General features: G+C 42.3%; 2 protein-coding genes across 3 annotated transcripts in view; both read left to right on the top strand.

Moving 5' to 3' along the window:
- Positions 1-22716, top strand: part of FBXW4 (F-box and WD repeat domain containing 4) — a 90369-nt gene that overhangs the window by 21185 nt on the left and 46468 nt on the right. Inside the window, exons 3-5 of one of the 2 annotated variants that reach the window (XM_081267542.1) lie at positions 3637-3818; positions 4263-4395; positions 10232-10326. In XM_081267542.1, the coding sequence (XP_081123668.1) occupies positions 3637-3818; positions 4263-4395; positions 10232-10326 (410 nt within the window). Of the gene's footprint in view, positions 1-3632; positions 3819-4262; positions 4396-10231; positions 10327-22716 lie in introns of both variants that reach the window. The other variant, XM_081267541.1, reaches the window with a different exon arrangement.
- Positions 12980-13869, top strand: LOC308634644 (signal recognition particle 19 kDa protein-like). Its single transcript, XM_081268639.1, has one exon. It carries the CDS (start codon positions 13026-13028, stop codon positions 13458-13460), a length of 435 nt encoding a protein of 144 aa, XP_081124765.1. The 5' UTR covers positions 12980-13025; the 3' UTR covers positions 13461-13869.

Here is a 22716-nt window from a genome sequence, read left to right as displayed (position 1 = left end):
AGGCACTGGGTTCAATTCTCAGCACCGCATATAAATAAATGAATAAAATAAAGGACCATCAATGGCTAAAGAAATATTAAAAAAAAAAATCTTCCTGGGACCAAAGATCATAATGAACACTGAAATGTCATGGGGGCAGGCTGGGGATGTGGCTCAAGCGGTAGCGCGCTCGCCTGGCATGCGTGCGGCCCGGGTTTGATCCTCAGCACCACATACCAACAAAGATGTTGTGTCCGCCGAGAACTAAAAAATAAATATTAAAAATTCTCTCTCAAAATTATATAAGTGGAAGAAACGATTTATAGTAGAGGGGATGGAGAGAGAGAAGGGGAGGGGAGGGGAGGGGTGAGGGGACAGTGGAGAATGGGATAGACAGCAGAATACATCAGTCACTAGAAAGGCAATTTGTAAATCAATGGAAATGTAACTGATGTGACACAGCAATCTGTATACGGGGTAAAAATGGGAGTTCATAACCCACTTGAATCAATCTGTGAAATATGGTATATTAAGAACTATGTAATGTTTTGAACAACCAACAATAAAATAAAAAAAAAAATAAATAAAGTTATACCTAGGTTATTGGATTTATGCATTGAACTGAGCAGTAAACAGTAATGAGAGTACCACACACGGTCTCTTGTTGCATGCACTCAACTGGCCTTTATCGTTCAAAGGAATCTCTTGTCAATATATAAATTAATAAGCATTGCTGTGTCTCAATAAACTTTGTTTATGGACATTGAAAAAAAAATTCTCTCTCTCTCTCTCTCTCTCTCTCTCTCTCTCTCTCTTCCTCTCTCACTCTCTCTTTAAAAAAAATAAATATTAAAAATTCTCTCTCTCTCTTTCTCTCTTTCCCTCTCTCACTCTCTCTTAAAAAAAAAAAAAAAATAATAATAATATCTAAATGATTGGATGTATATGTTACAGGAGGTAGAACTTAGAAAAGTTGCCAGAAAATTTAGATGGTGGCTGTGCCACTGTTAATGTCACAAATTTTATGCTCTGTCGGCATAAATTATTTTATAGTTATTATTTGATTGCCTGCCAAAAAAGTGCTTCTTGTTGATTGGTGGCAACAGGTAGGAAATGGCATCAGTCTTCATTCTGGACTGACCTTTCCCTGTGCTGATAGATGCAGGTAGGCTTTGGTATCTGATGACCTTCTCCTTTGCTTGGTATCCACTGGTTTCACCGGCATCAGTTGCTGTGACTTATATGTTAGTGGTGATGGTCAAGAAGCTATGGGAGATGAAGGACTTATCCTTTCCTTCTCACTTGTGTCTTTTTTTTTTTTTTTTAGAGAGAGAAACTTTTTAATATTTATTTTTTAGTTTTCCGCGGACACAACATCTTTGTTTGTATGTGGTGTTGAGGCTTGAACCCGGGGTGCTCGCACACCAGGCGAGCACGCTACCGCTTGAGCCACATCCCCGTCACTTGTGTCTTTTGACTCTCCCTACTCCAACCATATTTAATACCAAAGAATAAGCTGGGCATGGTAGCACATGCCTGTATTACCAGCAGTTCTGGAGTCGGCTGCAGGAAGATCTCAATTTCAAGGTCAACCTTAGCAATTTAGTGAGACCCTGTCTCAAAAAAAAAAAAAAAAAAAAAAGGCTGGGGATATAGCTCAGTGGCAGAGCACCCCTGGGTTCTGTTTCCAGTACTGAAAAACAAAATAAAACAAAACAACAATAAAAAGAAACCCCAGAGAGTAGAGTTTATTTCTCTATCAATGTTTTGTCCCTGACATTGTCTTTTTGGGCTAGATTCCAGTAGCTTGGCAAATAAACACATAGGATAGTTACCAGGCTGCCCTGGGATTCTCCATTGTTCACCTGGCATGAACCTGGTTTCTTGTCGTAGGCAAATGCTGTTTACCAGATGGCTCTAAAGCGCATGAATTCCAGCCCCCTCTGTTTGCTGCCTACTTGAGTGGGCCACACACTCATGCGAAGGATATTGAAGAGGAATGTGCATAATGAATGAGAATGCAAGCATTTATACACAGTCTACACATGTTCCATGTAATATATGCACACCCTTGTAAAATCCCTCATGAGCAGAAACTAAGTTACTACAAAGTCCAAGCTGCATTTAATGGCCCGTCAAGTCAATTTGCAGAACTTTTCCACATTCCCATGACGCTTGTTTTAAGGAACCTGGGGAAGAAACACAGCCCAGTTTGCTCAGACAGGCTTGGCAGTGGGAGATGATGTCTGTACATGGGGATGACTCAGATGTCCCTGTGCTTTTCTTGGGACCTGGTAGCTCTAGGACCTCAAGGTAGGATAGGACAGGTGGTATATCTACCTTGGCAAAGGCTTTAGTTTCCACCAGAAAACCTAGTATCTGGCAGAGTCTTCTTTTTTCTTAAGGCTCACTCTGTGCCATGAGACTGGCCTGTGGCTTCTAACCTTTCTTCCTCCTACAGATTGGAAAGGAACTCTATAGCTATTTGTGGATTTCTTTCATCAGATGCTATGAGAACTGACTTTCTTTATGGCCCCTGAACTGTAGCAGACCTCTGTAGCTGTTTCTCCATCACCACATTTATCCTTCAATTTAGCAATATAGATATCCTCCAAGGATCAAACATGTATCAATACATTAGCATCCTTTCCTGAATGGCTTTATTCCTTTCGCTTATAAATTTGCTTTCACTGGAGCTTCTTGGGGCTCATTCTTCTCCTTTCTCCATGACACCCTATCTCACCTATTAGGAAAGGGGTATATGTGGAAGTCTCAGAGTCTTGAAACCTTTAGTCTTGGAACCTTTAGCACTTACACATCAGTAAGGATGCAGGATGAAAGTTATTGACTTGTCTGGAAGAGCTTTTGACTCTACCTACTCCTTAACCTTTTAATCTTTTTTTAAAAATATTTTTTAGTTGTTGATGTGCCTTTGTTTATTTTTTTTAAATTTATTTGTGGTGCTGAGGATCGAACCCAGAGCCTCACACATGCTAGGCAAGTACTTTACCCTAAACCACAACTCCAGTCCTAACCTTTTGATCTTATAAGCTCTGCTTACTCATGAGAAATCCAGGTAGCCAGTTATTCAGATATTAATCATTCTCTAATTAAAAGAGAGATTTAGCTGGTCTTGCAATTTTGACTCTTTTAGAAAGTCCAAAAAGGGTTGGTAGAGTGTTTGCCTAGCATGTGTAGGCCCTGGATTTGATCCTCAGTGGTACAAAGAAGAAAAAAAAAAATAAGGTCCAAATATTAGGTCACCACAAAGCTCACTCTGATTTTCTTTTCTTTTCTTTTTTTTTTTTAAAGAGAGAGAGTGAGAGAGGAGAGAGAGAGAGAATTTTTTAATATTTATTTTTTAGTTCTCGGCGGACACAACATCTTTGTTGGTATGTGGTGCTGAGGATCGAACCCGGGCTGCACGCATGCCAGGCGAGCGCGCTACCGCTTGAGCCACATCCCCAGCCCTATCACTCTGATTTTCTGTGCGTAGCCAAGGGCTGGCAGTTTTGATATGGGGATTAAGGTGTGAACTGTTAGCTTTGCAAGCTGTCCTTGGTAGATTGGGGATTGGTCTCTTAAAAAATTGGGAAGTCAGGTTTTCTTGATGTATCTTGGTGAGTTGTAAATGTTCTCTTCCATCTCTGTAGTCAGATGCCCTGGATGCAGCTAGAGGATGATTCCTTGTACATATCCCAAGCTAATTTCATCCTGGCCTACAAGTTCCGCCCAGATGGTGCCAGCTTGAATCGTCGGCCCTTGGGAGTCTTCGCTGGGCATGATGAGGATGTTTGTCACTTTGTGCTGGCCAACTCACATATTATCAGTGCAGGAGGGTAAGTGCTGCAGGTTTCTCCTTCCTCCCTCTTCTGTAGTGTTCTTTGGGGGACTTGTGTCTGCTTCTGACTTCCCCACCACAACTCCAAAGGGACCAGAAGGAGTACTAGAAGGGCTGGTGGTTTTTTTCCATTTAAAGCAGAGTTTTACCAAAAGCAGCTAATAGGGTTAGCTGGAGAAGGAAAACAGGAAGAGCCTTTAATGCAGAGTGAAGCTGGTTTTGATACTTGCCAGGGTGAAATTTATTTTAGTCCTAGTTCTGTTCAGCCCTAAGCGTGCTGAAGATATAAAGGTACCTAGAAGCTCAGCACCTTTTGGACCAAATTGCTTAACACTTAGCAAGTTTGGAGTCACTGGAGACTTGGGCTGTTTTTGTAGATTTATTCTCTTCTTATGGAGAGAATAATTGACTCTTGGGGATGTTCTCCTTATTTCTGTCCTAGAGATGGGAAGATTGGTGTCCATAAGATTCACAGCACCTTCACTGTCAAGTACTCGGCTCATGAACAGGAGGTGAATTGTGTGGACTGCAAGGGGGGCATCATTGTGAGTGGCTCCAGGGACAGGACGGCCAAGGTGAGGTGGTCTCCCCTTTATGTACTGTTATTCCCTCCTGTCTATAGGGAGTGTGGTGGGATTGGCTGAGAGTATTGGATGGGGGCAGGGGAGAAACAACACAATAAAGAACTCACTTATGTTTCTCTGGTGCACAGCTTGCCATGCCAGGCTGTGTCCCTGCCAGCTGGACTAGGAAAGGAGTGGACAGTGGCTGGGAAGCTTGCCACTCACTTGAAATGTGGCGTGAACTCAAAAACAGAGGGCCTGGCCAGCTTTTCCTCTTTGAGCTGAGTTTCCTCAAGTTTGTGGGTTGAGTTCTAACCCCAATATTTTATTTTAAAATCTCCCTTCTTTTGCTTGCTCTCTATTTAGGGAGATTAATTTTTCACCACCTTGTTTATAAGCAATCAGGATGATAATTAAAATATGTTTTTACTGCTTTTCTGGAGAGTGATGTGGTCAGTAAGCAGTGGAGATGATGAGAGAGAAGGGTGTTGTTTGTTGTGTCATTGCCAAAATGCCTGGTCCCCAGCCATCCACCAATGCATAAAAGAATGAGGCTGATAAACAGTGTGACCTTTGCTTTATGAACCCATCTCATCTGTATCTAGGTCAAATAGGCTCATACTCATGAGACAGAAAAGTTCTCCATGCCTACATCCAGCAGTCCTAGCCAGGAAACAGGCCTGGTTCTTTGAGGCTGCTGTAGGAACTTTGCTGATAATTAAGTTGGTGGTACAGGAGGCCCAGGAGTATCTTGCTTATCTATTTTATAGTATCTAGAGGCTCCATAGTGCTAACAGGAGTAAAATGTTTGCTGGTGTCAGCAAATGGGCCACTAAGTCATACAGAGAGAGGGAAGTTGCAGTTTTTACTCAATAATGTTTCTGATTCTGTGTATCCTCTGCTGTTTACTTCTTTGAGTTGCTAATTTATGTAAAAAGAAGAGATTAATATGTTCCCTTTCTTTGCTGTTTTTTGCCTTACATTTTGATTTAGTCAGAAAGAATGCACACCAACACAGGAAACCTGGGAAAAAATCCCACAAATATTTTGAAGCAATAGGGAAACTGATTTTCCTGTCATTTGCTTCTTCCCCTGCCTCATACTTATTTCATATTTCTGATTGGTCACTGTATTTGTAGCATTTTTTGTAAAGATATTGGCCTTAACTTGTCATACTGCTCAAAAGTAAATTTGCATAGAAACATTTTGTGGCATATGTGACCTAGATATTTCTATCTCATTCTGGCATCTTCCTGTCATGACTACAGGCTTCTTCCAGTTCCTCCTTTTTAATGACATCTCTTTTTCTGTGGTATGACACCCAGGGCAGTATAAACCTGAGCTTTGTGACCAAGTGAAGCAATCTGAGGGTTGGAGAATAATATCAACTTTATTTGGGTTATTTGGTTCATTTCATATATAAGTACTAAATCAGTCCTATTTAGTGGCTTAGATTTTTTTTTAATATTTATGTTTTAGTTGTAGTTGGACACACTATCTTTATGTTATTTATTTATTTTTATGTGGTGCTAAGGATCGAACCCAGGGCCTCACACATACTAGACAAGCGCTCTACGGCTGAGCAATAACCCCAGCCCAGTGACTTAATTTTTAAAAAATATTTAAAATAGGTACTTTCTCCTTTTAAAATTGCAACACAGTTCACCCTCTTCCTTTTCAGAATTTCTTATGGGTCACTGACAGAACTCTCTTCTCTGATTCTTCTTTATCTCCTGAAAGGTGGTTGGCTCTTTGGGGGGTTCCCAAATGCTCTCCCAGCCAATTCATCTTTTCTGGCTTTCTGGATGCTACTTGGGTTTTCCTCCTTTTTCTTGTTGTCTTTACATTCAGCCACCTTTCTTTTCCTAGCCCAAATTTGTCTGTAATTAACTCTCCATTTCTTTTCAGTGGCATCTGCAATTCTATAGCTGTTTCTTCAGACTTCTAATGTACCTAAACCTACATAGGAATTTATAAGTGATGTTTGCCTATAAACCACTATAGATTATTTTTGGGGAGTTCCCCAAATATATACTGTCTTTTAGGAAAGAGAAAATTGTTTTATGGGGTTAAGGAGACAGAAACATTCTCTTTGCAAGATTTCTGAGCTGGGAACTGCCCAGAGAACCTTCTTCCTTCCCTTTTTCCCAGTTTCAGATTTTCTTTGATTTAATTTGGATTGCTTCTCTGGGCTTTAGTAGGGCCAGTTTTGTCCCAAGATGTCAACAAATTGTAGCCTATGTTTTTGGTGCCTGGGCTGGTACTGACCATCTTTCCATTTCCTCTTATTTTTCTATTGTTTGATTCATCATTATGAGTGCATACTATATGTGAGACTTGGTGCACCAGGCGCCCAAGGTCTTCAAAGGTGAGGAAGATGCAGCTTCTGGGCTCAAACATGTACACTTGTCCCTGAAACTGATGGGAAGAGGCCAAGACTATGAAGTATAAGGCTCTTAGGAAGGACCTGAAAGTTCAGAGGAAGGAGAGAGCACACTGGATAAGAAGGGGGAACTTTAAGAAGGAGGGAGCACTTGATCTGTTTTTTTAAATCTGATTTTAGTCATTTTTCAAAGCATAGGTTTGCTTATTTTCTAATGATGTATTGGTTCATTTTTCTCATTTTATCCTTTAGGGTAAATTTTCTCCCTTATAATTCTGTTCATAATATATTTTGGATACCCAGCATACTCTGCTGTATTTACTCTAATTTTTATTAGTACATTATAGTCATACCTAATTTGGCTTATTTTTTTTTCTTTTTGTTGTAGTTGGACACAATACTTTTATTTATTTATTCATTTATTTATTTATATGTGGTGCTGAGGATTGAACCCAGGGCCTTACACATGCTAGGCGAACTCTACCACTGAGCCACAACCCCAGCCCAATTGGGCTTATTTTGAAAAATTTATAAATGCATATGGCATAATTTGCTCCATTTCAATCCCCAGTACTATCCCTCTCTTCTGTATCTACTCTATTTTATAAGGGTGTTCTTTTTTTTGGGGGGGGTACTAGGTATTAAACTCAGGGCCACTTGATCATAAGCCATATCCCTAACCCTACTTTGTATTTTATCTAGAGACAGGGTCTCACTGAGTTGCTTAGTGCCTTGCCACTGCTGAAGCTGGCTTTGAACTCATGATCCTCCTGTCTCAGCCTCCTGTGCCACTGGAATTATAGGTGTGTGCCACTGTGCCCAGTAGGGTTTTCATAATATTACAAATTATTCATGTTTTCTTTAATGGCTTTAACATGAACAAAGCATCATTTACTTACCACTTTTTTTCTAGTGGGTGAATGTTTGCACCGATTTTTTTCCTGGATCCAAGGACCTTGTAATAAGAAACACCTTCACTGAATGCCTGATACATTGGTCAAATACTATGAGAGGTGATTTATGCTTATCTTCACTTTTCCACAATACAACCTGAGAGAAGGGATAATTTTCCATTTGATATATGAAGAAACTGAGGCTAAAATGTTATGAAATATCCCTAAGATCAAAGATAATAAGTAACAACTAGGGTTCAAACCCAGATTGGTTGGATTCTAAAGTCTGTACATGCTTTTCCTTTTTTTCTTTTTAAATATTTAGTTTTTAGTTATAGGTGGGTACAAAATCTTTATTTTACTTTTATGTGGTGCTGAGGATTGAACCTGGTGCCTTACGCATGGTAGATGAGCACTCTGTATCTGAGCTACAACCTCAGCCCTGTACATGCTTTTTCTACAACCATAGACTGCAGGGAATATTTTATCATTTAGATTTTTCTTTGTTTTAGGATTATTTTCTTAGAATAGATTCTCAGCATTAGAATTCCTGAGTCAAAAGACTTTGGTTGTTCTTTTTTTGTGTGTGTCGGGGGAGCGGTTTCCAGGATTGAACTCAGGGACACTTGACCGCTGAGCCACATCCCCAGCCCTGTTTTATTTTTTATTTAGAGACAAGGTCTCACTGATTTGCTTAGTGCCTTGTTTTTGCTGAGGCTGGCTTTGAATTTACAATCCTCCTGCCTCAACTTCCCAAGCTGCTGGGATTACAGGTGTGTGCCCCCGTAACTGGCAACTTTGGTCATTCTTGCTGCACCTAATCTGCTTTTTAAAGGGCTATATAAATGTCCATTCACCCATAGTCTTTTCCAGGTTAGGTCTGTTTTGAATCTGGCCATTGAGGGTGAAGATATGACCAGCATACTGTGTCCGCTCCTTGTCATGGATACTCATGTTTGCTGAAGGATGCTATGCTGCTGTGGCAGGCTGGGAGGGTCACTTTCCCAAAGTTATACTTGGAATTAGTAACATGCTTCCTGAGCCACTCCCAGAGACTAGGAACCTTGTTCTGTGGTTCACAGAATCTAGGAATCTACCAATATTCTCTGTGGAGTGCACTAGTGAATTTGGGCCTAGGCTGTCCCCAGAGATTTTTGTAAATTAGAATTCTTAGTGCCCACCCCCACAAACCAGAACTTGCCTCCAAGGGTGTTTGTTTATAGCAGGGAAAAGTCAAAGCTATCTTCTAAGATGGAGCAGTCTAACGGAGGAAGACAGAAGTACATCTAGTTATTGTAAAGGGACTGATAGAGTCCAAAGAATAAGCTGGAATTCTGGCATTCCAGGGAAGATTATGGTATTTACCTTTTTGTTTGTTTTTTCTTCCCCCTCATTTAGGATCTTCTTGTTAAATTTGTTTTCTTACCCCAGTGTTGGGAAAAATTATACATCACCCCACCCCCAACTCATATCACACAGAGAAACTCTAAGAAACACTTTCTCCTTTTATAGGGAAGAGATACCATGTGACCCTAAAGCAGAACCACCCCCACTCCATCACCTACCCCTTAAACTGAAGGAATGTTTCCTTGAAGTTCTTCCATCTAAGGTCCTGCCTGCATTGGGTGTGTTCCTCTTATAGCACTGAGGGAACCTTGAGAGGTCATTGATCCATCTGGCTGCCTTGGGATCTCCTCTGGGGACAGCCCCTACATTTGAGGTTTCCTTTCTGTTTGGTTAGAGGCTTATGTTCCTGTGTGTGTCATCTTGGGTAGGGTGAGGTGAGGGGGGAGATTTCTAAATGCACTGGCTGCCAAGAGGGCTCTGTGAGTGTCGATTAGAGTTAAGCCCAGAGTGCCTGCTAATGTACATTCCTGACTGATAGGGACCAGATAATGTGCTTCAAGCAATATTTTTAACCTGTAGGAGATATGGAAGCTTAAGAGAGCTGAGCTTTTCTGCTACTTTTGGTGACACTAGGTGCTAAATGCCCTGCTGACATGAATAGCATTGAATCCTGGGCATTATGAACAAACAACAACATACCACCTTCCTGCTTTGAAGACTCTCTTCTTCCATTCTCTCCTTCCCTGCAGTTTTCTTTTTACTCTTCTAACTATTCATGTCTTCCCTTACCACATCTTGATATTCCTTCCTCTCCTACTTGCCCAAAGTAAATTTTTGGTGAGAGATAGGAGAAAAAAATATCACAAACATTGGGTGGGGGCATTGCTGAGAGGGGCAAGCCTCATCTGCCCACCCCTTTCTAGTCAAGTCTCAGCTGAGGAATGTGGAACTTCTAATTCCCTGGTATAAAATTGGCTGGTATGTGAAGGTTCTTAAGCAGAAGTAAAAGAGGTGGTTAGAACTGGGAGTTAGAGTCTGTCTGGGTGGTAGGTAAGCTAGAGGCTGGAGAGGCTCCTCTGCTGATACCCTGAACTCTGTGTGTACAGGACAGAAAGGATTCTCCATTTCCCTACCACCCTATGCGAAGTCATCCCCACCTGCTATACCTTATCTCTCCTTTAATCCCAGGCAATGCCAATGAGAACATCTCCTCTCCTGTTTCCAGGTATGGCCTTTGGCCTCAGGCCGACTGGGGCAGTGCTTACACACCATCCAGACTGAAGACAGAGTTTGGTCCATTGCTATCAGCCCATTGCTCAGGTAAGGGGACATTTTTTGATGTAATTTTTTCATATAATAATGCTTTGCTTTACTATTTACTAGGTCAGATGAGCTAGAAAATCTTCCAACTGTGCATTCTAGGTTGCTTTGAGCCACTCTCTTGAAGATTTTTTTAATTCTCCAGAGACTTGAGGTCTTTAAGCCCTTTCATATATTCATGGGATTGAGATAACCTTCCAGGAGCTAATTTCCTAAGCACCTAACCTCAGAAATATTAAGGAAAAAATACCATATTGGAATGTAATTAAGAGTCCAGCTGTAACCAGGGGTGTTCTTTCCAGAGCAGATCCCTCTGGGATTCCTCCAAAGCAAAGGCCTCTCAGTATCCCTGGAAAGTGACAGCAGCATCTAGTCTGCTGTCATGACTCACATTTCTGCTTTATTCCTTCTGGAAAATGTCCTCTGGCTTATCCCTTGTGGGTTTGAATTGTCAGGAGAGGCTTGGGACCTGTATCCTACTGGACCCTCACCCAAAGATAAATAGATGTGAAGAAACAGAAACTGGAAATGTAGAAGTGTAACATTTTTTATGATGGTTTTACCCTACCCCTTAAACAAGTGATCTTTGTGTCCTGACTTCTGGTTTCCCCCAACCCCACAAGTACTGGGGATTGAACCCATTGAGTTAAATCCCCAACCTGTTTTCATTTTTTGAGATAGGGTCTTGCTAAGTTGTTTAGGACCTTACTGTTACTAAAACTGGCCTCAAATTTGCAATACTCTTGCCTCAGCCTCCTGAGTTGCTAGGATTACAGGTGTACACCACTATGCCCAGTTTGACTTCTGCTTTCTCAGCTCTCTTGAACTAAGTCAGGGTCTCTGTCCTCCCCAGCAGGGTACACTGCCTCTCTCCTGTACCTTTTAAATCACAGTAGTTCCTAGGATCTTTCCCATCTTCGTCCTTCACTCCACACTGAATGGAATTGGGAAAGCTGGAGGACTGTCACCCTCCAGCACTGGGTTCAGTCAGTCACTTGTTTTATGAGTGAGTTAGTCTCCTCTTTCCTCAGCTTCTTTCAACCTCTTTTTCCTCACCCCGTAGAGCCTGTACCCCTCCTCCTGCTCTCTTCTACAACTCCCTTTCAAACTTTTTTCTTCTTAAGAATTAGAGCCGATTAGCCACGTCATTAATTCTTCAATTTGACGGCTGATATAGCAGGACCTGAAACACATTGCTGACCCCAGAAAATGGAGACCCCATTCCTTAGCATATTGACGATGGGAGAAGTTAATTAAAATTCCACAGAGCAGAGGTGTCGGCTAACCTATAAACCTGTCGCTGTTCAGAACAAATCATTCCAGCAATCCTAGGAAAGAGGGAAGGAAGACTAGTGGGGAGTGGAGAGGCTAAGTGTGTGGGAGCGGAGGTGGAAAATGGAGCCATCCAGCTTTGTCTCCTCCTCTGTTTCTCCCTCATACTGCCCTTCTTAAAGTCCATTAGCAAGGTGCAGGTCTCGATGGGCTAGATATTATATATAAGACTAAGAGAAGGCAGGACAGTGTATGGGAGGTGACAGGTATGCTAGAGACGTTGCCTAGTAGTTGCCTATGGACTTTTACTGGCTTCAGAAAATGAGGGTGGGTGGGTGGTGGAGGAAGTGCTTCAGGTCCATGTGTTTCCTGCATGTAGATCGAGGCCAGAGAGCACAGATAGGCTCTCCCCTGTTCCCCCAACCCCAGAGTCCCCTACTCCAGCCACCTCCTCTGGAATGTGTTAGGCTACCTCTTAATAGAAGAGAGCACAACACCCATTTCAGATGATGCCAATGAAAGAGATGTCAAGAAGCTTTTGAGATCCAATAAACTAAGTTTGGGTTTTGGGCACAACTTGGAAACTGGCTTTGGGGAAGGACCTAGGTATATGATATTCCTACTACTATGTGACTGCTGCCATTCCCTGCAGCTGACAGTTCCTTCCTAGTCATCTGCTTTCATTTTTAGTGAAGTTCTGGGCTTGTGTTTTCTTCCCAATCTTCAGAATCTTCTTAATGTATTTTCTTGGCTCTGGGTGGTTCTTTTGCTCACAGTTAGCTGTTTGGCTGCTGACTCAGTTTTTTTTTTTTTTTTGTATAGGGATTGAATCCAGGGGTGCTTAACCACTCAGCTACATCCCCAGCCCCCCTTTTTTTTATATTTTATTAGAGACAGGGTCTTGCTGATTTGCTCAAGGCCTTGCTAAGTTGCTGAGGCTGAGTTTTGAACTTGCGAACCTCCTGTCTCAGCCTGCTGAGTTGCTGGGATTACAGGTGTGCACCATGGCACCTGGTTCTGACCTACAGTTTATATATATATATATATTAGTTTTAGGAGGACACGATACTTTTGTTTATTTTTATGTTGATGCTGAGGATCGAACCCAGTGTCTCACCCATGCTAGGCAGTGCTGTACCACTGAGCCATAATGCCAGCCCTGACCTATAGATTTGAGATGGTTTTTCCTTCAGCTCCACAGATGATGTCTTGAACTCTTTTAAAATAGTTTTCATTTGGGGTTCTGTCTTTATATTAGATGACCAGGGTAAATGTTGATGTTACCTCTGCCCCCTTTTCTCTTATCAAAAGAATATACTGGGCTAGGATCTTTATACTTTATTGTTAGGTTCATTTCTTTTTATTGTGTTCATGACTTTGATCCTTTCAACAAACTCATCCATTTCTGCTCTGTGCTGTCTGTGGACATGGCTTGCGCCGCCTCACGGTCCCCGGCGGACCAAGACAGGTTTATTTGTATCTATCCTGCTTATTTAAATAATAAGAAGACCATCGCGGAGGGAAGGAGGATCCCCATAAGTAAGGCTGTTGAAAATCCTACAGCTACAGAGATTCAAGATGTATGCTCAGCAGTTGGACTTAATGTGTTTGTTGAGAAAAATAAAATGTACTCTAGAGAATGGAATCGTGATGTTCAATACAGAGGCAGAGTCCGGGTCCAGCTCAGACAGGAAGATGGCAGCCTCTGTCTTGTACAGTTCCCATCACATAAATCAGTAATGTTGTATGGAGCAGAAATGATACCTAAGCTAAAAACAAGGACACAAAAAACAGGAGGTGGTGACCCAAGTCTTCAGCAAGGAGAGGGAAATAAAAAAGGGAAAGGAAAGAAGAAGAAGTGATCTGGTATGAGCATCAAGTATGTGATCCTGCTGTAAGAGACATGAATGAAGAAGACTTCTTTGTATCTGAGGGAAACAGCTTTTTGTTTTCATAATTTGACTGAACTGGGAACATTTATACCTCCCATCTTCATCATCAGAGTTGACAATGAAATAAATAAATCAGAAGTTTGCATCTAACATTTGTACAGTGTAAAAGACAAGATATTTGTTGCTTTGGAGGTTTTGTTTTGTCTTTCAATTAAGAGGTTTTGTGGATAAAAGAATATTTTTAAATGGCAGTAGACTGTCTCATAAGTTACTTGAAATCCTGTTTGTCCTCTATGTATGTCAGATAAATGTTTAATAAGATTTTAAATACACATTTTGTTCATCTTTTAAGTTAATGAAATAAAATTTTCAAACCTAAAAAAAAAAAAAACTCATCCATTTCTTCAACCTTGGGAGGCACTGACTCTAACCCTCAGGGTCTATTGTTTAGAGTAGTTTAGAGTAGTCTGGGACCTCTGCTTTACCCTCTGCTTGCAGGGGGGCTAGGTGAGTCATTCCCTTCTAGCCTTCACTTCCTCATCTATTAAGTGTGAATACTCTATTCTTTATAGACCTTGCTAGATTACTGTAAAGATGACCTGAAAGAATGTATATGAAAAGACTCTGAAAAGAATCCGCTTTTATCTGGTGTAACATTTGCTTAGTGACTTCAGGTGTTCTCATGTACATTCTGTGGGCTTCTCTGGGCTTCTCCAGACTCACAGGGAGTTTCACTGCTCAAGAAGAGACTCAGTAGGAACCCCTCTTTTCTCTTCTTTTTTCCTTGGAGTGTCCTTGCCCTCAACCACTGTCTTCTGTTGCCCTCTCTGCCACCATTCCTGTTGATTATGGTTGTGATATCACTAATGTGATGTGACCCTGGACCCCTCATGAAGAACATGAGGGGATGTGGGCAGCAGTTGTTCTATGGGGCAGGTCCTCCCCACTTTACCTGCCAATTTTTTATTGTTTCCTTAGTTACAAGGAACTTTGGCATTTAAGAGACGCTCAGCTCTTTCCTTGATTAATTTCTTTCTCTATTTAAAACACTTTGCCAGACCTATTCACTTTACCTATTTTTGATGCAGGGCTTTTCTACTTCTTATGTATATACTAAGTCACCTGTAGTAGGAAACATGGAATCTCAAGCCTTTGGCTTAAGCAGTGCTATCAACCAGGAGAAAGCAGGTGTTCTGTCCTGTGTCCAGGTGTCCTTTTCTTTGGTGAATTTTCTTGAATTCTTGATTTGGGTTAACAGTTGTGGGGATGATATTTAATATCTCTTATGTACTCAGAGCTGCATTTAGATACTCAGAAAATGCAGAAAGAAAACAGTAGGTTCTGAAGATATCAGGCAAAGACCTTTTTCTCTGTATCCCTTGTGCCTGCCTACTATGCCTCTTATTGTTCTGACTCTAATAATCTTGTTTTCAAGATTCATGCCTTATGAGTGAGGCCCACTTCCTATAGAGGAAATCCCACCCCAAGCTGTTAGGAAGAAGGATGGTTGAGATGGCAGAGTATGCCTGGAGTGAAAGGGTCTGTCTGAGTGTAGTTGTGGGGCAAGAATACGTCAAGCCCAGTTGGTCCCAGGTGTACAACCACTTGCAGTCACATTGAATTCTGAGGACTTTCTTATGAGTAAAACAGAAAAGAAGATTTCGTTTAAATGTGTAATATGTTTGATTGTCATTTAAAAATTATTTCTAGTGGAGTAAAGTTAGTAAATAAATACTCAAGAGCAAGAACATGTGGAACTGTTGAAGACTTAACTTCATTCCTTTGTACTTCTCATCTTTTCCTTTCTTATTCCCTTTCACCTCACTCCCTGTGTTTTCTGAATACTTGCTATGTGGCGGCCACCCCAGGATCGTCTTAATCAGTGGTGGGAATAGGATAGATATATTATTATGATGCTTGCTAGGCTAGACTAACTGCCTTAAACTTAGGCCTTTCTGATTGGGGGAGGGAGGTGTTATTATCTTTTGAACAGAGGGGTAAAGTAAGGCCCAGGGAATATCACTGCAGGGACATATGCAGGGTGGGGCAGAAAAGGCTGTTGCCTGTCGTATGTGCTGAGGGCAGCCACAAGACAGGCCTCTGGAGCATTACCGTGCCTTACTTCCCAGTCTCTGGGATGGTGGCTGTGGCCCTTGAAAGGCTCTGTGGGAACATCTTTTCTTCCCAAAGGCCAGAGCTGAGCTAAGGAGTAATGGGGGAAGACAGTGTATAGGAGGGGCTGGACCCACTCAGGTGGCTATGAATGATTGCACCTTTTCTGGGAATGTATGCATGCATAGACCCTCAGTTTTCAGACCCCTCTAGCAAGCAACAGGGGCCCTGTGGTGAAATGAATGTATAAATCCCCCTGCCCTGATTGTCTGGGAGGGGAAGGAAGAGGAGTACACAGCTCTGCTTTCTTCTGCAGACACCATGTCTATTGCCCTGCAAGGAAAAAAAAGACACTCTACAGAGCCCTCTTCCCATCTGCGAGCAGTGCTTCTGTCGTGTTGGTGAGTGTGGTCAGGAAGACTTCCCAGGACTCTTGGGTTTTAATCCCTCCTCTCCTGTTTCTGTCATCAGGGAAATATATGTGTGGTATAGGTGTAGAGAAACTTGACTTAGCTGTGTTATTGAATATACAATATAATCTTGTGTAACTTTGCTCACTGTGGTGGCCTGTTTGTTTTTGGGGGGATTAGTCCAAGTCTTCATGAAATGTACCAATTCAAATTTGTAAAGTGAGTTGTGGCCTCTGGGGGGTTTCGATGAAGGAGCTGCCCCTTCTTGCTTCATTTCTCACAGAGGTGAGGGCAAGTCTGGAAGGAAAGTAGTCACTATGCACTGTTCAGTTGGGGTGGGGATTCTGGGAGAGCAGGCTGTTTGTTCCAGCTGCAACAGAGTTTACTGTGTGCTGTGTGTGGTAGACACTCCCCATCAGTCTGCTGAAATGCATCTTTCTTTACTAAAAGGTAATTGCATGTGGAGTGTGCTCTGACAGTGAGGTGTAAAGGACTGGAAAAAGAGGCAGTCAGCCTTCAGTGTGAATTTTCTTGTATTTCAGTGGTGCAGCAATCATCTGACCCCAGCCTTCATTACTCACTCAGTGCTTTTAGAGGAAAGAGAATCCAAAATAAGGATTGTGTATCTAAGTTTTCCTTTTTCTGGGTGGCAATGGACAGTTGGTATGAAGGGAATCCTTAGCCTTGATGATGTGGAGAAAGATAAATGAATCACTTTCTAGTGCTTCACATTGTAGTTGGTCCTCCTGGTGACATGTGTGGACCATGACTATCTCAAGGATCCCTGTGTTATCCCTCCCCAAGATTGGGACAGAGGGGAAGTCTCCCCTTGGATCTGCAGTGGAAAGGAGATCTAAAGATCTAGGCAAGGAGTGGCTTGGTGTCCCCCTTCACCACACAGCAGAGCATGGTAGGGAGCATCCTGTATGTAGTGTCCCTAGATGAGAGAGTCAAAGGCACAAAGACACCATAGAGGGGCCACAGGTTGGCATAGCTGGAAGGGGCATCGTGACACCTGAAGGAAGATGGAAACTCTGGGTAGTGGTAGATGGCCCGCTGTTCCAGACTGAAATGAGCTAATCCTGGAAAGGCATAAGTATGGGGTGCCATTGAACTGGAGTTAGGTCCTGCTAAGTCTCAGTTTGATGGACTTCACCCTAGTCTTCATTGCCTATGAAACCCAAGCCTCTCAGGCATCATATTCATCAGAAGGAAGTCCCAACACCACAGGGGTGGGTTTCAGTTCTTTGAGACCCTTTATTTCAGCCATTATCCAGGGCAGGATGGGAATAGAGAGGCCTGAGACCAGAGCCTTCCCAGTCCTGGTTGGCCTAGAACCCATTTGTGGGAGCAGCTTCTTCCTGGCCAGCATGGCTCACTTTTTAAGAGCTAACTTAAAAAAGAACAAATTGAAAAAAAAAGGAAAATGCACAAATTTTAAAAATGCACAAAAATAAATATTCATCACACACACACACACACACACACACATACAGAGAGAGAGAGAGAGAGAGAGAGAGAGAGAGAGAGCGTGCGCGAATGCACTAGCTTACATAAAACACTACAAATAGAAACAGAAGCAGAGGGCCAGGTATATTGAGTACAGAGTTGATGCATTGAGACTCTGGCCCTGACAGCAGGGAGCCATTTCCATTCTTCACTCTCAGTTTTGGAATTCTGATTCTCTCATTTTTTCCTCTCTACTTGCTTCTCTATTCCCTCCTATCTCCCTCTCTGCTCTTCCATCTCTTTTTCTTTCTGTACACTGCTTAGACATTGCTGTTAGCTGTACTGTCACAGGGAAACCATTGTGAACTAGATGGTACCGTCTGAGGGGAGAGGCAGGTAAGTAGTACAATGTGGAAAGTTCTCAGAACAGGGCTCAAGAGAGCTAGAGGGACACAGATAGGAGGAATCTGTTCTGGTGTTTTACAACACAGCATAGTGACTATAGTCTGCAGTGATTTATGATATATTTCAAAATAACTAGAAAAGAATATTCCAAAGGTCTCTAACACATGGAAATGATAAATGTTTGGGGAGACAGAAATGCTAATTACTCAGGTTTATTTACTACACATTCTATGCAGGTATGAAACTATTGTACTGAATCTAGTAAATATGTGCAAATCCGTGTCAATTAAAAAGTAGCTGTGCAGGGATCAGTCTCTTCCCTCTGCTGCCAATAGCCCTGTTTCTCTACTCTTCACTTGTCTCATTGGGAAGAGAAGAGGATTTTCCTGCTTTGTCTGCTGCTGACTGTCCTAGGTTATATGTGCTGTGTGCCTACTTCCACTTTTGATTACTGTTCTGCTGACAGATAATTTAGTATTCACATCCCAAGGTGGAAGCAGGGAGTTAATTTAATGTTAAAATTAGAGGTTTTTTTCTTTCTTTCCTTCTTTCTTTCTTTTTTATTTTTTTAAAACTCTTTAAACTTCAGTGTGTGATGAAGCAGAAAAGGAGGCGGGAGGGTGAAGGGGAGCCATAAATTCTGTGGCTGGTGTAGCTGTTCTCTGAGCAGCCCTCTAAGCAGCCAGGAAGCCTCTGATGTCGCCACAGCACTTTCATTAACATTTAAATTAAGGGTTTGTTTTCCAGGCTGTTTTATAGGCAGGGACCTTTCATGGCCTGTCACATGCAGCACCTACCCCCTCTCCCCAAGCAAGTGTGTAATTGTAGCCACTACTCTGTCCTAACTCTGGGTTGTAGCCGGAGGTTCAAAGGAAGTTCTGGGGATGAAGCTCTGGAGGTACAATCTGTGACAGTAAGGATGGGGGTGTTACTCCTTAAATGAAGGTGCTTTCAGGGCTCCTTCTCCTCTTCTCTGACCTATGCTTTTCTCTGCCCTTCAAGGGACACACTTTGATCCAACTCTGACCCTCCCACCCTTCCTTCCCTTGGGCCATGGCCAGGTGGGAAGGGTGCAGTCCATCCACCCCCATAGATTCTCTTTATAGCAAGTTAGGGTTTGGGACTGACTGTTCTAAGATATAGGGCTCCATGCTTAATCTTCTTTCTTTTGATTATTATTCCTTTTTAGCCTCATAAATACTTCCTCTTACTATTCTCACTCTTAGGGTAGTAGCAAAAGGGATTACCATCTGGAAAGAATTTATAATACAGTAGGGTTCTTTGGTCCTAAAAAAATACATTCTTAGGTAGATAGATGTGTATACACATCTCACTTAATCACTAGCTCCCTCCAATACCTGTGCTGGATGCAGCTTACTGACATAGGAGATCATTCAAGGAAACCTTCTGGATCTTGGTATTTAGAGCAATCTCCCCCATACCCTCAAGGAGTGAATTTGTTTCCAAGCTTTCTTTCATATGGGAATATCTGGCAGTATTTGGGGGTGTATTGAAGAGTCATGCTGGCTCTGTTCTCTCTCCTTCCCATCAACATTCCATTGATCTGTTGATGACGAGAATGTGGACCATACACAGGAGGCAGCTCCAGAGTTCACATCCTTTTGGACTTTCATTCACTTGCTGCTGGTCTGTACCTACATTTATTCTTTTCAGTGATGAGAAGGGCAATGGAACCTCTCTCTTTCCATTTAGAGGCTAAGAACTTCCTTTTTCTTGGGGCCTTGACTTCACTGCCTAATCACCACATATTTCCTCTTTGCTTCACTAAGCTACTCAAAGCATCCATAACTTATCTGCTGGGTTGAAGGTGGCTTAGTATCTTGCCCTCCTGTCCCAGGTAACCTCATCAACAGGTGGACACCCTCATGCTTTGGAGTCCTGCCCAAGGGGAGTGAGGAAAGTGCTGGGGCAACCCCTCTGCAGGTGCCACTTGGGTTCAGATTGCAGGCTGGTGTGCAGGCCCCGCCTGGTGGTGATTAATCTGGGACACAGCCGGCAGAGGCCCCCGTCGGGGCAGCTTTGGTCCCTCACTGTGAAGACCTTTGGCTCGGAGACTGAACTGATCTCTGTAGCCTGCTTCGGCTTAGAGTTTGATCTGTCAAGGCTAAAGAGGAACCTGATGGTAAAGCGGAAGCTTCTAGCCCTGTCTGACTTATGGCACTGATCCGTTCCAGTGGCCTTGTCATGATAATACTCATAAGTTTGAGAAGATTTCCCCACCTGTTATTTGTAACATTCAGATCAATCAAGAGGAATCTTCATGAAAATCTGTGCTTTTAGTTTTTTGAGCCAATGAAACTTACTCTTATAAGTAGACTGGGGTGGGGTTTGTAGTGAGATTAAGTAAAAAGGGCAATATTGAGACTATGGCTAGATGAGTAGCAGATTGTATGTTTGAGAGGAGTAGATCATGTTGGAGGTGGAAGGATCACCCTCCTCCAGAAGTTAGGTAGTGGCTCTCAGGTCATTTTCGGCAAATTTTAACAATTTGGTTTGGAGTAAAATCTTAGCTTCCTTGTTTTCATTTCAAATCAAATTTCTCTTTGAAAATGCCCACCCACCCCCATCCCTGCCACCTTTTTATTTTTCAGTGTCCTGGTCCCTGGGATTTCCAGGTGCCAGTCCATGGTGCCAGTTGTATTTTTTCCTATTCTGAATTCAGGACAGGAACACATGGCTCTACTTGGCCATGGGTTCAAGATCCAAGAATAGGAATTCTGCCACCCATGACAGTTTTCCCATGTTTGTGAGCATCAGTGAGTTTCATTATTATATAGTTACTTTTGGCAGTTGGGACTTAGGACACAAGAGTTAGAACATTTTCTTTATAGCACTGAGAAGAAGAAGGGCATCCATGTGTGCCACCAGCAGTGGAATATGCTGGTACCATTGATATGGGAAACTGACTGTAAAGATGCTGTGAATCACAGAATTTTGTGTTAATTCTGAATTTTGCTGTGCTAACTAGAATTCTATGCAAGATGACAAAGAATTAATTTATATATCAGCAAACCAATGAATGTATTGGGCTCTTCCTTCAGACCCATACTACAAGATCTCTGTCTGTGTGGGCTGGATGTTTGCTAATCCCTGTGCTTCTATAGCATTTTATCTTTCTTCTTTCCTTCCTTCCTTTGGATTTAATCCAGAGGTACTTTATCATCAAGCTACGTCCCCATCCCTTTTTATTTTTTATCTTGAGTCAAGGTCTCCCTAAGTTGCTTAGGGCCTTGCTAAATTGCTGAGGCTCGCTTTGAACTTTTCATCCTCCTGCCTCAGCTTCCTGAATCACTAGGATTATAGGCATGTGCCACTGTGCTAGACAGGTATAGCAGTTTCTTGAACAGGATTCTCTAGAAGTTTCATATTATGAGCTTTGGCGAGTAAGGGTTTTCTTTCCTGTCTTGGGTGAGATGACGCAACTCCTATGCCTCTGGAGTGCCCTAGTAGGCTGATTAGCCAAGATCCTTGTCACTTTTCTGAGCTTTTTCTTACTCCACTTTCTGGGCAGGACATTTTCATAGGGGGCAGTGTGTGATCTGGACTGTAGCACTCTATCAGAGGTTTGACTCAAGCCTATGCTGACAAGGGTGGGAGGAGAAGAGGGAAGAGGTAGGTGAGTACACGAAAGTAGAAGCCATGGTAATTGCAAAGGGAATCTTAATCCAGGAGCTGCTGGCCCAGGAAATTGCTTTTTGTAGAAGCTTTCCTTATTCATAGTTTGCGGTACAAATTAAAACCATGAATGGGCACCAAAAAGTATAGAGGGGACAGGTAGGATGCCAGTTGTGTTGTGCTAACATTGAAAAGGATCAGCAACGTCTTAATTTGCGTGAGAAAATTTGAAGTAACAAGAGAGAATCTTTTAGCAGAGTAAAATTATTTAAAATCACAATTTGCTGTGATTTTCCCTTATGTTGTCCATGTACTCATGTTCAGGCTTATCTCTGGACCTGCTCAGCTTGCCCTGCTGTCTTCTCCTCTGTTCCTTCTTGCAGCAAAGTCATAATCCAGCTTTTAGAATAATGGCTATGGTGACCATGGTGTGGTATTTCAATTTTCACAGCAGCCTCATCTAGAGTCAGTGTGCTTTAGAAAATATGTACGTTGATGCTGAGGATTAGAGCTCCCACTTGCAGGCTAAAGAGCATGCATCTGAAAGGCAAGAGCTTGCCTGCTTTGAGAAGGTGTTAAAGCCAGGAATCTTCTCTAGTCCTTGTAACACCAGTGGGTATGCTTGATAAGTGGACCGTGAAGCTACTAGGCCCTTTTCCTCTCTTGATTCCCTGTGCTTCTCCATCCATGACTTTCTGCTTTCAGGCTGGATACACTTATGTCTTTTTTGCTTCTGGATGCTTTGGTTATGCTGAAGGTGAACGTGTCAGGGGTGGCCTCCACTGGCCTTGTGCTGGCATAGTAAGAAATCAGGTGAGAAGCTGCAGATTGACTTCTTTCTAGTTGCTGAACTATACAGGGAGACATGAGGAAGAAACTGAAGGCTTTGTGAAAGTTGAACTTTCCAAGTATAAATGTGCCCCATTAGTAGAGACCACTGTTTAACTATGGGGTCCTCTTTGCCTCCTTTGTTTGGGGCTTCATTGTATACATGGCATTCATTGGCTAAAGGAAAGACTGAGATATGAGGGATAAAGTGACATGTACCACTTTCTGCCTGTGGCCACCACAAGTGTCCCTCTTTATGAATTAAGGAATTTTTTTTTTTCTTTTTTCCCTGCAGTGCTGGGTATTGAACCCAGAGCCTTATGCATGGGAGGCAAGCATCTACCAATGAGCTATAGGCCCAGCCCCATTAAAGAATTTTGAAAGAG

This window comes from Spermophilus citellus, assembly GCF_964194105.1.
Source record: "Spermophilus citellus genome assembly, chromosome: 15".
NCBI lineage: Eukaryota > Metazoa > Chordata > Mammalia > Rodentia > Sciuridae > Spermophilus > Spermophilus citellus.
The sequence above is the reverse complement of the archived record's forward strand: the minus strand, read 5'-3'. Positions and strand labels throughout refer to the sequence as shown.